Consider the following 15,551-nt stretch of genomic DNA (forward strand, 5'->3'; position numbering starts at 1 on the left):
ATGGTAAATGATGTTAAAGTGTGAATGGATTTAGAGAAAGGGGAATAGGGTTTTCACACTTGTGACATTGTTTGTAGTTTTCTTAAGAATCAAAAGGCTTCAGATACATTGTCTTCATGCCGGGACTTTGGTGTCAACTAAATATAGGCAGACCTATATGTATATCAACCAACAAACACTAAGTGTTAACAAAGACAAAGAGTACACACAATATACATCTCCTTTTACCTGCGTTTTTTTCATCACCTGAAATAAAGTTCAATAACAGTTGTTCCTCAGAACAGGAAGTCTCTCTCGAAGAAGAAGAAGAATAACGTGCCGTTTTTTTTTGAAGGCTTATCTCTGAGTGAACACGTCGGTTATTATTTCAAGATCAATGTCGCCCTCACACATCAAAATGCATCTCTCTCCTTCTGTCTCAGTGTGCTGGGAAATGGGGTCCTGTCTTAAGTCTCTTCTCAATAGGCTCTGATAGGTCTATGTCTACTGTGGGGCCTGCTAGACTGTAGACTGTGCTGCTCTGATAGGTCTATGTGTACTGTGGGGCCTGCTAGACTGTAGACTGTGCTGCTCTGATAGGTCTATGTGTACTGTGGGGCCTGCTAGACTGTAGACTGTGTGCTGCTCTGATAGGTCTATGTCTACTGTGGGGCCTACTAGACTGGGGACTGTGCTGCTCTGATAGGTCTATGTCTACTGTGGGGCCTGCTAGACTGGGGACTGTGCTGCTCTGATAGGTCTATGTGTACTGTGGGGCCTGCTAGACTGGGGACTATGCTGCTCTGATAGGTCTATGTGTACTGTGGGGCCTGCTAGACTGGGGACTGTGCTGCTCTGATAGGTCTATGTCTACTGTGGGGCCTGCTAGACTGGGGACTGTGCTGCTCTGATAGGTCTATGTGTACTGTGGGGCCTGCTAGACTGTAGACTGTGTGCTGCTCTGATAGGTCTATGTCTACTGTGGGGCCTGCTAGACTGTAGACTGTGCTGCTCTGATAGGTCTATGTCTACTGTGGGGCCTGCTAGACTGTAGACTGTGCTGCTCTGATAGGTCTATGTGTACTGTGGGGCCTGCTAGACTGTAGACTGTGCTGCTCTGATAGGTCTATGTCTACTGTGGGGCCTGCTAGACTGGGGACTGTGCTGCTCTGATAGGTCAGTAAAATACAGATCTCCTCCTCTGACTTCTCGGAATCCCCCAATTCCCCTTAATCCTTCCTCTGTTTTTCCTGTCTGTCCCCTGAGGCCCTCTCACTTCTCAGGTCAACCTCCATCCCTTCATCTTCTTCTATCCATCTATCTCCATCTATTCCTTCTGGGCTACATAAATCACTGATTCCCAGAAGTCCTCTGCTTCACTGTGACCTGAACAGATGACATGAGAAGATAGATCCATAGTGTGACAGCTCGCCAACATGCTGAATATATTACTAAACTACACTTGAAGTTTGAGAGGACATAGACCAGACTGAAACTGAACACAAACTAAACTACACTTGAAGTTTGAGAAGTCATTGACAGATCAGACTGAAACGGGTTAATAGTACAGTTTTAGACTGTTTGACTAAAATAACGTTTTGAGACACAAGAGTAGCATCGTTGGGTTTATCTTGGTGATGGTTTGTATGGGTTTGTAGAGAATTCATTTCTGGGCTAGACTATAGCTCCCATTCTGAAATATCCCTCTCAGTTCATATTAAAAATAGCTAAATATCCATGACAATAGTCAAATGTTTCTCATATGACATTACTGATGTTCACAAACAAACTGACAAATATTCCAACAAAATTCACACATACAGTTCATAAACAATAACAGTACACAGTCCTCGACATCACCACATTGTCTCTTCACGATCAACAGCACGATGATGTCACCTCTAAAATGGTCTTATTCTTTCCACAGCAGAGTTATGTAGATCTAGATAATAGGCCTGATGAAAACTCCAGGCCTGGAAGCCAACTGAGTCTGGAGAAATAAACAAGTTGTGTGAACTGAACCACCAGAAGAGAACAATACAAGGAGAGAGCTACACAGGGAGAGAGCTACACAGGGAGAGAGCTACACAGGGAGAGAGCTACACAGGGAGAGAACTACACAGGGAGAGAACTACACAGGGAGAGAACTAGACAGGGAGAGAACTACACAGGGAGAGAGCTACACACAGGGAGAGAACAACACAGGGAGAGAGCTACACACAGGGAGAGAACAACACAGGGAGAGAGCTACACAGGGAGAGAACTACACAGGGAGAGCTACACACAGGGAGAGAACAACACAGGGAGAGAGCTACACAGGGAGAGAGCTACACAGGGAGAGAGCTACACAGGGAGAGAGCTACACACAGGGAGAGAACTACACAGGGAGAGAGCTACACAGGGAGAGAGCTACACACAGGGAGAGAACTACACAGGGAGAAAGTTACACAGGGAGAGAGCTACACAGGGAGAGAGCTACACAGGGAGAGAGCTACACAGGGAGAGAACTACACAAGGAGAGCTACACAAGGAGAGAGCTACACAGGGAGAGAGCTACACAGGGAGAGAACTACACAAGGAGAGAGCTACACAGTGAGAGAGCTACACAGGGAGATAACTACACAGGGAGAGAACTACACAACGAGAGCTACACAGGGAGAGAGCTACACAGTGAGAGCTACACACAGGGAGAGAGCTACACAGGGAGAGAGCTACACACAGGGAGAGAGCTACACACAGGGAGAGAGCTACACAGGGGGAGAGAGCTACACAGGGGGAGAGAGCTACACAGGGGGAGAGAGCTACACAGGGAGAGAACTACACAGGGAGAGAGCTACACAAGGAGAGAGCTGCACAGGGAGAGAGCTACACAGGGGGAGAGGTACACACAGGGAGAGACCCACACAGGGAGAGATATACACAGGGAGAGATATACACACAGGGAGAGAGCTACACACAGGGAGAGAAATGAACAAGGAGAGAGCTACACACGGGGAGAGAGCTACACACAGGGAGAGCGTTACACACAGGGAGAGAGCTACACAGGGAGATAAATACACAGGGAGAGAACTACACAGGGAGAGAGTTACACACAGGGAGAGAGCTACACCCAGGGAGAGAGCTACACACAGGGAGAGAGCTACACACGGGGAGAGAGCTACACGGGGAGAGAACTACACAGGGAGAGAGCTACACACAGGGAGAGAGCTACACACAGGGAGAGAGCTACACACAGGGGGAGAGCTACACAGGGAGAGAGCTACACAAGGAGAGAGCTACACAGGGAGAGAACCACACGGGGAGAGAGCTACACACGGGGAGAGAGCTACACAGGGAGAGAACCACACGGGGAGAGAGCTACACACAGGGAGAGAACCACACGGGGAGAGAGCTACACACGGGGAGAGAGCTACACACAGGGGGAGAGAACTACACAGGGAGAGAACTACACAGGGAGAGAACTACACAGGGAGAGAGCTACACACTGGGGAAAAACAGCTGCTGTAATTAATGACCAGTTGAGAGATAAGACAATGAAGGGAAGAGAAAGTATTCTCATCGCTGCAAAGTGTGCGTGTGTGCGCATGTTTTCCGTAATTCAAACAAAATACCCTGTCGTTAAGCTAGATATTCCCTAAACCAACAATTTCTTCCATACATAATTAATGATCACAACTTCAACTTCCAATGAATCTCCTCATGCGTGAAAGTTCTCCTGAGAGAGAGAAGTGTTCAAACACAACACCGCCTGGGAAAAACGGAGGAACTGAGGAAACTGCCTCTCAACATAAAGCACAGAACAAAATGTTTTGGTCCGGGTGTTGTGCAAGTTTTAATCCTGTTACTTGATGCTAACCACAAGAATCCTAATTCATTATTAGAACCATTCAAATGTTAGGTGGCATATACAACATTAGATGGTGGGTGGTGAGGGAATGGTGGGTGGTGAGGGAATGGTGGGTGGTGAGGAATGGTGGGTGGTGAGGAATGGTGGGTGGTGAGGAATGGTGGGTGGTGAGGAATGGTGGGTGGTGAGGGAATGGTGGGTGGTGAGTAATGGTGGGTGGTGAGTAATGGTGGGTGGTGAGGAATGGTGGGTGGTGAGGGAATGGTGGGTGGTGAGTAATGGTGGGTGGTGAGTAATGGTGGGTGGTGAGGGAATGGTGGGTGGTGAGGGAATGGTGGGTGGTGAGGGAATGGTGGGTGGTGAGGGAATGGTGGGTGGTGAGGAATGGTGGGTGGTGAGGGAATGGTGGGTGGTGAGGGAATGGTGGGTGGGTGGTGAGGGAATGGTGGGTGGTGAAGGAATGGTGGGTGGTGAGGAATGGTGGGTGGTGAGGGAATGGTGGGTGGTGAGTAATGGTGGGTGGTGGGTGAATGATGGGTGGGTGGTGAGGGAATGGTGAGGGAATGGCGGGTGGTGAGGGAATGGTGGGTGGTGAGGAATGGTGGGTGGTGAGTGAATGGTGGGTGGTGAGTGAATGGTGGGTGGTGAGGAATGGTGGGTGGTGAGGAATGGTGGGTGGTGAGGAATGGTGGGTGGTGAGGAATGGTGGGTGGTGAGGGAATGGTGGGTGGTGAGTAATGGTGGGTGGTGAGTGAATGGTGGGTGGGTGGTGAGGGAATGGTGAGGGAATGGTGGGTGGTGAGGGAATGGTGGGTGGTGAGGAATGGTGGGTGGTGAGGGAATGGTGGGTGGGTGGTGAGTGAATGGTGGGTGGGTGGTGAGGGAATGGTGGGTGGTGAGTGAATGGTGGGTGGGTGGTGAGGGAATGGTGAGGGAATGGTGGGTGGTGAGGAATGGTGGGTGGTGAGTGAATGGTGGGTGTGAGTGAATGGTGGGTGGTGAGGAATGGTGGGTGGTGAGGGAATGGTGGGTGGTGAGTAATGGTGGGTAGTGAGTGAATGGTGGGTGGGTGGTGAGGGAATGGTGAAGGAATGGTGGGTGGTGAGGGAATGGTTAGGGAATGGTGGGTGGTGAGGGAATGGTTAGGGAATGGTGGGTGGTGAGGGAATGGTGGGTGGTGAGGGAATGGTGGGTGGTGAGTGAATGGTGGGTGGTGAGTGAATGGTGGGTGGTGAGTGAATGGTGGGTGGTGAGGGAATGGTGGGTGGTGAGTGAATGGTGGGTGGTGAGGAATGGTGGGTGGTGAGTGAATGGTGGGTGGTGAGGGAATGGTGGGTGGTGAGGAATGGTGGGTGGTGAGGAATGGTGGGTGGTGAGGGAATGGTGGGTGGTGAGGGAATGGTGGGTGGTGAGGGAATGGTGGGTGGTGAGGGAATGGTGGGTGGTGAGGAATGGTGGGTGGTGAGGAATGGTGGGTGGTGAGTGAATGGTGGGTGGTGAGGAATGGTGGGTGGTGAGGAATGGTGGGTGGTGAGGGAATGGTGGGTGGTGAGGGAATGGTGGGTGGTGAGGGAATGGTGGGTGGTGAGGGAATGGTGGGTGGTGAGGAATGGTGGGTGGTGAGGGAATGGTGGGTGGTGAGTAATGGTGGGTGGTGAGTGAATGGTGGGTGGGTGGTGAGGGAATGGTGAGGGAATGGTGGGTGGTGAGGGAATGGTGGGTGGTGAGGAATGGTGGGTGGTGAGTGAATGGTGGGTGGTGAGGAATGGTGGGTGGTGAGGGAATGGTGGGTGTGAGTGAATGGTGGGTGGTGAGGAATGGTGGGTGGTGAGGGAATGGTGGGTGGTGAGTAATGGTGGGTAGTGAGTGAATGGTGGGTGGGTGGTGAGGGAATGGTGAAGGAATGGTGGGTGGTGAGGGAATGGTGAGGGAATGGTGGGTGGTGAGGGAATGGTGGGTGGTGAGGAAATGGTGGGTGGTGAGTGAATGGTGGGTGGTGAGGGAATGGTGGGTGGTGAGTGAATGGTGGGTGGTGAGTAATGGTGGGTGGTGAGTGAATGGTGGGTGGTGAGGAATGGTGGGTGGTGAGTGAATGGTGGGTGGGTGGTGAGGGAATGGTGGGTGGTGAGGGAATGGTGAGGGAATGGTGGGTGGTGAGGGAATGGTGGGTGGTGAGGGAATGGTGAGGGAATGGTGGGTGGTGAGGGAATGGTGGGTGGTGAGTAATGGTGGGTGGTGTGGGAATGATATTGTATGTTTTGCTGGTTGCCCTTCCCAAGTCTCTAGGATGTAGTCTTTCTCCTCAGGGATTTGGAAGAGTAAAGTAATAGATACAATACTTGTTGTCAGTATTGTATCTATTTGTGCATAATCGAATGTTATGACGCTTTCAAAAATGGTCTTCATTAGTAATTTCATCCTTTTAAAAAGTATTTGATGCAATACACGCAAAGTGGGATGTAGTACACGCAAAGTTGATATAGTAACAACACGCAGAAGTTATCAGTCAACTTCCTACACCATTCTATGATGCATGACTGCACCTTTTCATTTTACCTGTCTGATGAAAACACACACACACACACACCATTCATGCATGCACACACAACACACACAGACACAAAAACCACACACAAACACACACAGGGTCTTACCCATGATGAAGTCGTTGGTCAAGTATAAGAAGTAGACAGGGCAGGGGATGGTGACCACCTGTCCTGTATTGGCGCTGGGCCAGCAGGCCCCCTTGTCCCACGTCCCACTGCAACCTGGGGGAGAGAGGGGGAGGAGGGGAAGGAGGGAGGGAGGGGGAGGAGAGGGAGGAGGAGGAGGGGGATCTTGAAATAATAACCAACTCAAAGATAAGCCTTAAAAACAGAGATAACCTTTTAGAGTTATGTCCTTTTCCTTCACGATGTTCAGAACTCATAGAGGGAGAGAGGGGAGTGGGGACGGGGGGAAGGACGGAGGCAGGATGGGTGAAGGAGAGAGGGGGAGGCAAGTGAGAGGAGGAGGAGGGGGAGAGAAGGGGAGAGCGAGAGAAAGATGGATTAGAGGAGGAAAGGTAGATGGAGAAAAAAGGGGAGAGAGAAAGAGAAAGGCAGAGACAGACAGACAGACAGACAGACAGACAGACAGACAGACAGACAGACAGACAGACAGACAGACAGACAGACAGACAGACAGACAGACAGACATAGACAAAGAGCGAGAGAGACAGAGAGACAGAGAGAGAGACAGACAGAGAGACAGAGAGACAGAGAGAGAGACAGACAGAGAGACAGAGAGACAGAGAGAGAGACAGACAGAGAGACAGAGAGACAGAGAGACAGAGAGAGAGAGAGACAGAGAGACAGAGAGAGAGACAGACAGAGAGACAGAGAGACAGAGAGAGAGACAGAGAGAGAGAGAGAGAGAGAGAGAGAGAGAGAGAGAGAGAGAGAGACAGAGAGAGAGAGAGACAGAGAGACAGACAGAGAGCCTCTTGAAAACCCTGTGTGATTGATGAACTCAACATTTACAGAGAGATTAAAGATGATTCATGTTCTCCTGTGTGCAGAAAAAACTAACCCACACTGTGTATGTTTGTGTGTTTCTAGGACAGCCAATCAGTAAAATCTAAGGTCACACCACATAGAGTTAACTACAGATGTAGGATCTTAATTGGAGCCAGTTTGCTACAGCAGGAAAATAACCCTGCAGCAACAGGAAACTATAATTATTTTGTGGGTTATAATTAATGGACATTTTTGTAGGGGTTGATATTTTTTAGTAAGGGAAAAGATCAAGTCTGAAATATCAAAGTGGAAACTAAAAACTTTGGAATCCTTTTTAAACCTCAAATACACTACAAATTTGAAATGTCTTGCATTGCAAGAAAGTTCTCATGCAACAGGGAGATCAAATTAAGATCCTACATCTGTACATGGGCCAGTGTCTTGCCACATAACTTAAATAACCAACAAGCTCTCACAGCCTCATGTCAGAATTAGACGTTCATACATGTTTTTCCAAACGTCACATTTCGAAGTGTTTTATGATTTAGTTTAGCCATCAACTCTGAATGTTTACGGTCAGGGTTAAGTTTAGGCATTAACTCAAAGATTTGAGACAGGCTTAAAACAAAAATCTCAAAAATGACTTTCTATCGATGGATTCAAACATGTAACCTTTTGGCATCGGAGGCAGACGTCGTTAAATAACTCATAAAACACTGTCATAGCCTGATGCTATTGATACTATTATTTTGATTTATATCTCAGTAAAGGTTGAGTATTTGGCTCTCACGCGAAGTCGAGAAAGCAATCCAGATCATTTTCAAAAGGGAGGAAATACACCTGCAATCACTTTTTTTAATTAACGTTCATCGTCTGAAAAGGCAATTTGCGAGTTGCCCCTTGCCGTATTACCCCGAGGATTTCTTTGAGTCGTAATCGACAGAATGTGTACATGGAGAAACTGCATCTAAATTAAAAATGATAATGAAGGCTAAATTAGTTTTTTTTATTTTTATAAATAAGGCAGGGGAATAGTCAGTGGGTGCATCTGAAATGGCACCCTATTCCCTACATTGACCTTATGGGCCCTGGTCAGAAGTAGTGCACGACGTAATGAATAGGGTGCCATTGCAGACACAACCAGTAGGCGTTTTCACCCACGTGTGGCATGACATCACTTCACCAAGCCTAGGGATGTTTGACATAATTGTGAACAAAGTAGACCCCACCCTGCGTTCAATAATAATATTTCTCTATTCTATCACAAACTGTATGATCACATGCCAGGACATGCTTCATATAAAGCTTACCCAATAACAATGGCTAATTATTACTTAATAAACTGGGTGTTAATAGGCGTTATACAGTTGGGATGGTTCAATGGCATTAACTGTGTTTTAATATCATAAAAAATACATCAATAGGAGTACTCTCCCACATGAAAACATACTGCAGTACTACAGTCTGCAAAAAACACTACATTAATTGCTATAGTATATATTACAGTTTTATTTTACTACAGTATTGATACTATAGTTAACTGTAACTCCTACAGTATACTACAGCAAATACTACAGTAAATACTACAGTGTACTACAGCAAATACTACAGTAAATACTACAGTGTACTACAGCAAATACTACAGTAAATACTACAGCACATACTACAGTAAATACTACAGTATACTACAGCAAATACTACAGTAAATACTACAGTGTACTACAGCAAATACTACAGTAAATACTACAGCAAATGTTACAGTAAATACTACAGTGTACTACAGTAAAAACTACAGTAAATACTACAGCAAATACTACAGTGTACTACAGCAAATAATACAGTAAATACTACAGTGTACTACAGTAAATACTACAGTGTACTACAGTAAATACTACAGTGTACTACAGCAAATACTACAGTTTACTACAGCAAATACTACAGTAAATGCTACAGTGTACTACAGCAAATACTACAGCAAATACTACAGTGTACTACAGCAAATACTACAGTGTACTACAGTAAATACTACAGTAAACACTACAGTAAACACTACAGTAAATACTACAGCGAATACTACAGCAAATACTACAGTATACTACAGCAAATACTACAGTAAATACTACAGTAAATTCTGCAAAAACATTACAATGAATACAACTACAGTGTTCACACCATGCACTACATACATTATTTGGTCAGTTTCCATCATCAGTATGACTCTATTAAAAACACTGTACGAGGTTAACATCTCTGCAGATAAATTGTTGATTAGAATCTATTGCGATTCAAAGCTATTCAAGGCACCCAGTAGACTAAAGAACAGAGGCACGACACGGTTTACATCTTCTAACTACAGGATCCGACTGTAAGTCTAGGAATAATAACATGTGTTGAAAGTTTGTCTGACTGCATCTAATACATAGCTTGTAAAAGCCCTGAGTAGATGTACTGTTTATAAGACTTAAAAGGGCTGTACAGGTTACATGGTGAAACTCTTTAAAGTAAGTACATAGTAAAGTACTGATTGATACAACTTATAGAGAACTAAAGGACATGTACAAATACCAAATACTGTAATGTAGCTGGTATACATACACACACACACACACACACACACACACACACACACACACACACACACACACACACACACACACACACACACACACACACACACACACACACACACAAAACTACTGAACTTACCTGTTGTCATGTTTTCTAACTGGGCCATGCACGTCTCTTTCTCCTTCTCCACCTCCAGCATGATGTCACATATCTGAAGGGACAGCATCTGTAGAAAGACAATGTGACGTACCTTAGTGTAACAGAGAAGGGTCGGTGAACCATGCTTGTATGATGAGAAATCTTGAGACCTGAAGACTTGTGTTACAGTAGTTCCCAAGCTTTAGCCAGAACATCCTCCTAAGACACAGCCAGTATAGCAACGGCTTGCTATCTCAGGAGGACATTTTGGCTACCTGATCTTATGCCAAGGTTTTAGTTTAACGGGCTAACTAACGCAGTCTTGTGACACAAAGGAGACCCAAGTTTGAACCTCTATCGGTCACATTTGCCCGGGTCTGTCAGCTAGTAAACAACTTCATGTTGACCTTGTAATGCCCTTATCCAATGTAAATATCTGAGATGTGATTTCACATTTGACAAACGACTCGTGAATCATAACCACCAAAACAGTTAACGCACCTCAATGTAAATATCTGAGATGTGATATCACATTTGACAAACGACTCGTGAATCATAACCACCAAAACAGTTAACGCACCTCAATGGAAATATCTGAGATGTGATATCACATTTGACAAACGACTCGTGAATCATAACCACCAAAACAGTTAACGCACCTCAATGGAAATATCTGAGATGTGATATCACATTTGACAAACGACTCGTGAATCATAACCACCAAAACAGTTAACGCACCTCAATGGAAATATCTGAGATGTGATATCACATTTGACAAACGACTCGTGAATCATAACCACCAAAACAGTTAACGCACCTCAATGGAAATGATTAAAAGCTCAAAGCAAAGAAACGTATCCATCATCTCTGGAAAGTGGAATGGAAGTTACCGACTGATCGTCTGAAATCAGTCTGAAGAGACGCATGAAGATGTCAGACACACACATTGTGAACTTCCATCAAGGCTGAAACATCAAGTGTCTGATTTATCCCCTCCTCCTTGTTTTTGTCTATGGTATATAGCCCTATGATAAATGACATCTTCCTCAGTCTTCAAAACAACATGAATTTCACATGATCACAAGTGAACACGTTTTTCATATGATCAACGTTTTTCATATGATCAACGTGATCTTATGTGAAATTAATGTGATAACGTGACATCTAAAGCGACATGTGAACATAAAACTACACATGAAAACGTGATCATATGTGAAGTGTTCCAAAAAACTTGCTTTCACCTGATTTCACATGTGAAATTTCAAGTGAAATCATGTGAAATTTTCCACTTGTGAAATCATGTGGGGGGTGGGGGGGGGGGGGGTTCTGTAAGGAGTGTTTTCTGGGAAAAACTAAGTCATGGATCATCAGTCATCGTCAGCCATCACCTTAATCTCTAGGCTACTTCCATCTGGGGCCAATTTCACTCTTGGCATCATTGACTTTTATTATCAGAGATACTCTGTTCCAGAGTGAAGAGCCAGGACCCCACCAGAATATCTTTCAACAGACCCCCCTCTATAAAAATAAGTTTCAGTAGATTAGACAAACTGACTGGTTGGAAAGGTGGCATCCTATGACGGTGCCACGTTGAGTCATTGAGCTTTCGGTGTGGGCCATACTACTGCCAATGTTTGTGTATGGAGACTGCATGGCTGTGTACTCAATTTTATACAGCTGTCAGGAACGGTCGTGGCTGAAATAGCCGAATCCACTCATTTGAAGGGGTGTCAATGTACAGTACCGGTAAAAAGTTTGGACACGCCTACTCATTCAAGGGTTTTTCTTTATTTTTTTACTATTTTCTACATTGTCGAATAATAGTGAAGACATAAAAACTATGAAATAACACACATGGAATAATGTAGTAACCAAAAAAGTGTTAAACAAATAAAAATATATTTGAGATTTGAGATTCTTCAAAGTAGCCACCCTTTGCCTTGACAGCTTTGCACACACTTGGCATTCTCTCAACCAGCTTCACCAGGAATGCTTTTCCAACAGTCTTGAAGGAGTTCCCACATATGCTGAACATTTGTTGGCTGCTTTTCCTTCACTCTGCGGTCCAACTCATCCCAAACCATCTCAATTGGGTTGAGGTCGGGTGATTATGGAGGCCAGGTCATCTGATGCAGAACTCCATCGCTCTCCTTCTTGGTCAAATAGAACCTACACAGCCTGGAGGTGTGTTGGGTCATTGTCCTGTTGAAAAACAAATGATAGTCCAACTAAGCGCAAACCAGATGGGATGGCGTATCGCTGCAGAATGTTGTGGTAGCCATGCTGTTTAAGTAAGCCTTGAATTCTAAATAAATCACTGACAGTGTCACCAGCAAAGCACCCCCACACCATCACACCTCCTCCTCCGTGCTTCACGGTGGGAACTAGCTGGTATATAGAAGATAGTAGGGGTGGTATACAGAAGATATTAGGGGTGGTATATAGAAGATAGTAGGGTGGTATACAGAAGATAGTAGGGGTGGTATATAGAAGATAGTAGGGTGGTATATAGAAGATGGTAGGGGTGGTATACAGAAGATAGTAGGGTGGTATACAGAAGATAGTAGGGGTGGTATATAGAAGATAGTAGGGGTGGTATACAGAAGATAGTAGGGGTGGTATATAGAAGATAGTAGGGGTGGTATACAGAAGATATTAGGGATGGTATATAGAAGATAGTAGGGGTGGTATACAGAAGATAGTAGGGGTGGTATATAGAAGATAGTAGGGTGGTATACAGAAGATAGTAGGGTGGTATATAGAAGATAGTAGGGGTGGTATATAGAAGATAGTAGGGGTGGTATATAGAAGATATTAGGGGTGGTATATAGAAGATTTGCGGAAACATTTGGGACTGGCATTTGGACGTGAGCTAACCATCCGTTAGCTAATTACCTTCTGTGTCGAGGTCTCGCAATAATAATATGTGACAGACTGTAGACCCCACTATAATAATATGTTTCAGTAGACCCCACTATAATAATATGTTTCAGTAGACCCCACTATAATAATATGTTTCAGTAGACCCTACTATAATAATATGTTTCAGTAGACCCCACTATAATAATATGTTTCAGTAGACCCCACTATAATAATATGTTTCAGTAGACCCCACTATAATAATATGTTTCAGTAGACCCCACTATAATAATATGTTTCAGTAGACCCCACTATAATAATATGTTTCAGTAGACCCCACTATAATAATATGTTTCAGTAGATCCCACTATAATAATATGTTTCAGTAGACCCCACTATAATAATATGTTTCAGTAGACCCCACTATAATAATATGTTTCAGTAGACCTCACCACTAATACAGACCCCACCACAGTCCTCCAGCGATTTATCTGGTTTATAGCCATTACTTTGCTGGATGAGACCCTTCAGCTGTGACATTAATCAAATATATATGACCGGGCTGTTGTTAGACAGAGAACCATCCAACCAACCAACTATACAGGGATATTTTTAGACCCAGCCCGAATGGCTGTAGGTCTCTCTGCCAGACTCCCACAAGGAGACTACTGGAGTTTGAAGCAGTGTGATTGTAGTGTTGGTGATGGAAAACCTCCACAGAGACCCTCTAGTCTATTCTCTCTCCCCCATTTTAAGAGGTGGAGGCAGGCAGTGTGATTGTAGTGTTGGTGCTTGAGGTGATGGGGGACCAAATGGCATAGTATTCCCTTTATAGTGCACTACTTTTGACCAGGGCCCATTAGGGCACTATATAGGGGACATGGTGAATAGGGTGCCATTTTGGACACACACACATCCATGCTCTCCCTCCTATTAAGAGGTTGAAGTTGAGGCAGTCAGTGTGTTGTTAGCCGTGACAGCATGAAGTGATGGAGGAGCTACATGATGGAATTTATAACTAACACAGGAGTCTCTCTCTCTCTCTCTCTCTCTCTCTCTCTCTCTCTCTCTCTCTCTCTCTCTCTCTCTCTCTCTCTCTCTCTCTCTCTCTCTCTCTCTCTCTCTCTCTCTCTCTCTCTCTCTCTCTCTCTCTCTCTCTCTCTCTCTCTCTCTCTCTCTCTCTCTCTCTCTCTCTCTCTCTCTCTCTCTCTCTCTCTCTCTCTCTCTCTCAGTATCGTGAGTCACTTGTTACTAATTGGGAAGAGAATTAGTGTGTCCTTCATTTCAATTGATAACATCAAGAGTAACTACACTGTAAAGGCGTTACTGTGAATTTGATAGCGGCTTACAGGCAGCTCGGTGTCAAGTAAAATTCTGTATTTCATACAGTACACCTACTGTAATATAGATCTGGTAACAAAACAAGTACTGTGTAATGACACAGTACAATCGGTGGCGGCCCATCCATTAGGGTGTTAGGGGCGGTGCCCAATTTGTAATTGGTTGAAAAAAAGTGAGAAATAATCAAATAAAAACAAAATATATATTATAACATTCAAGGATTATGTTTAACATGTCTATAAAAGTGTGGTTAATTTGTTTACATTTTACTGTTTCATTTGTTGTTGTTTTCAAAACAAGCTGTTCAGTTACCTACTGCTTAACCATCAATCAGCAGCCCTGGGCACACGGCCTGCCGTCCAGCGCTTGCCAGCTATTAAATTGCTTGCTATTGAGGCAGTGGACTGCAGCAATGAGATTGCAGGATTGCGTCACATTATTTTCTCAACACAAAGTAAATGGACCATCCTGGGGTGTTGAAATGAACACACGGGCCTGCTATATCAGGTAATAAACAGTTGGCGCTAAAGAGAACATTGCAATGAATTTGTGAATAAATAATCATGACAGTGAGTGGGAGGGGGAGAGCTTGCTAGCTCGCATGCCAATCAAGTCTAACTAAAGTTACTGGCGAGCTCATCATTCTTGTGACCAGGGTTGGGTAGGTTAAATGTAATCCGTTACAGGTACTTGTTACCTGTCCGAAATTGTAAACAGTAACGTGACTTGTAACGTACCTTCCCGGATTACCCAAACTCAGTAACGTAATCTGATCACATAATCTGACTATTACTTTTAGATAATTTACCCCTTAAGAGGTGCAGGTTAGAGTTTCTTTTGTCATGAATCTTGTCGAGGCAGCTCTGAAGAGTGGTCACTAGCTGGCACAGCCACAAAGTCAGAAAATCTGATTTTAAACCTAAGAATAACCCTCAAACTGCACTATGCAGATATCGCTCCACCATTTCCTGGTTGCAAAAATTCTAATAGTTTGCCTAATTTCACTTTATGTGACAAAACAAGCATGTATAGTGTGGAGAATCATTATAGCATCTAAACCACTGTGAATATATTTTCTAAAACCAAAAATCTAGAATTTTCACCTGTTTGAAGCTGGTGTACACAACTGAAAGTAAAAGACAAAGTTTAGATTGTGATCTACCACTTCTTAGAATTGCTTTCAATGAGAATGACAGATCTATTTATTTTTCCTTTATTTAACTAGGCAAGTCAGTTAAGAACAAATTCTTATTTTCAATAATGGCCTAGTGGGTTAACTGCCTTGTTCAGGGGCAGAACAACAGATTTTTACCTTGTCAGCT

The 15,551-nt window shown here is 44.5% G+C and overlaps 1 protein-coding gene across 2 annotated transcripts in view; it reads right to left on the bottom strand.

Moving 5' to 3' along the window:
* The window catches only part of LOC139550140 (vasoactive intestinal polypeptide receptor-like), a 119,115-nt gene that overhangs the window by 73,958 nt on the left and 29,606 nt on the right, over nucleotides 1–15,551 (bottom strand). For both annotated transcript variants that reach the window (XR_011669983.1, XM_071360791.1), the window contains exons 2-3: nucleotides 10,030–10,117; nucleotides 6,481–6,594 (exon numbers count right to left, since the gene is read on the bottom strand). Coding sequence is in view for 1 of the 2 variants with exons in the window: in XM_071360791.1 (XP_071216892.1) it covers nucleotides 6,481–6,594; nucleotides 10,030–10,117 (202 nt within the window). In the remaining variant the exon portion in view is untranslated. The remainder of the gene's footprint in view (nucleotides 1–6,480; nucleotides 6,595–10,029; nucleotides 10,118–15,551) is intronic.

The sequence above is a fragment of the Salvelinus alpinus genome, chromosome 23 (assembly GCF_045679555.1).
Source record: "Salvelinus alpinus chromosome 23, SLU_Salpinus.1, whole genome shotgun sequence".
Classification (NCBI taxonomy): domain Eukaryota; kingdom Metazoa; phylum Chordata; class Actinopteri; order Salmoniformes; family Salmonidae; genus Salvelinus; species Salvelinus alpinus.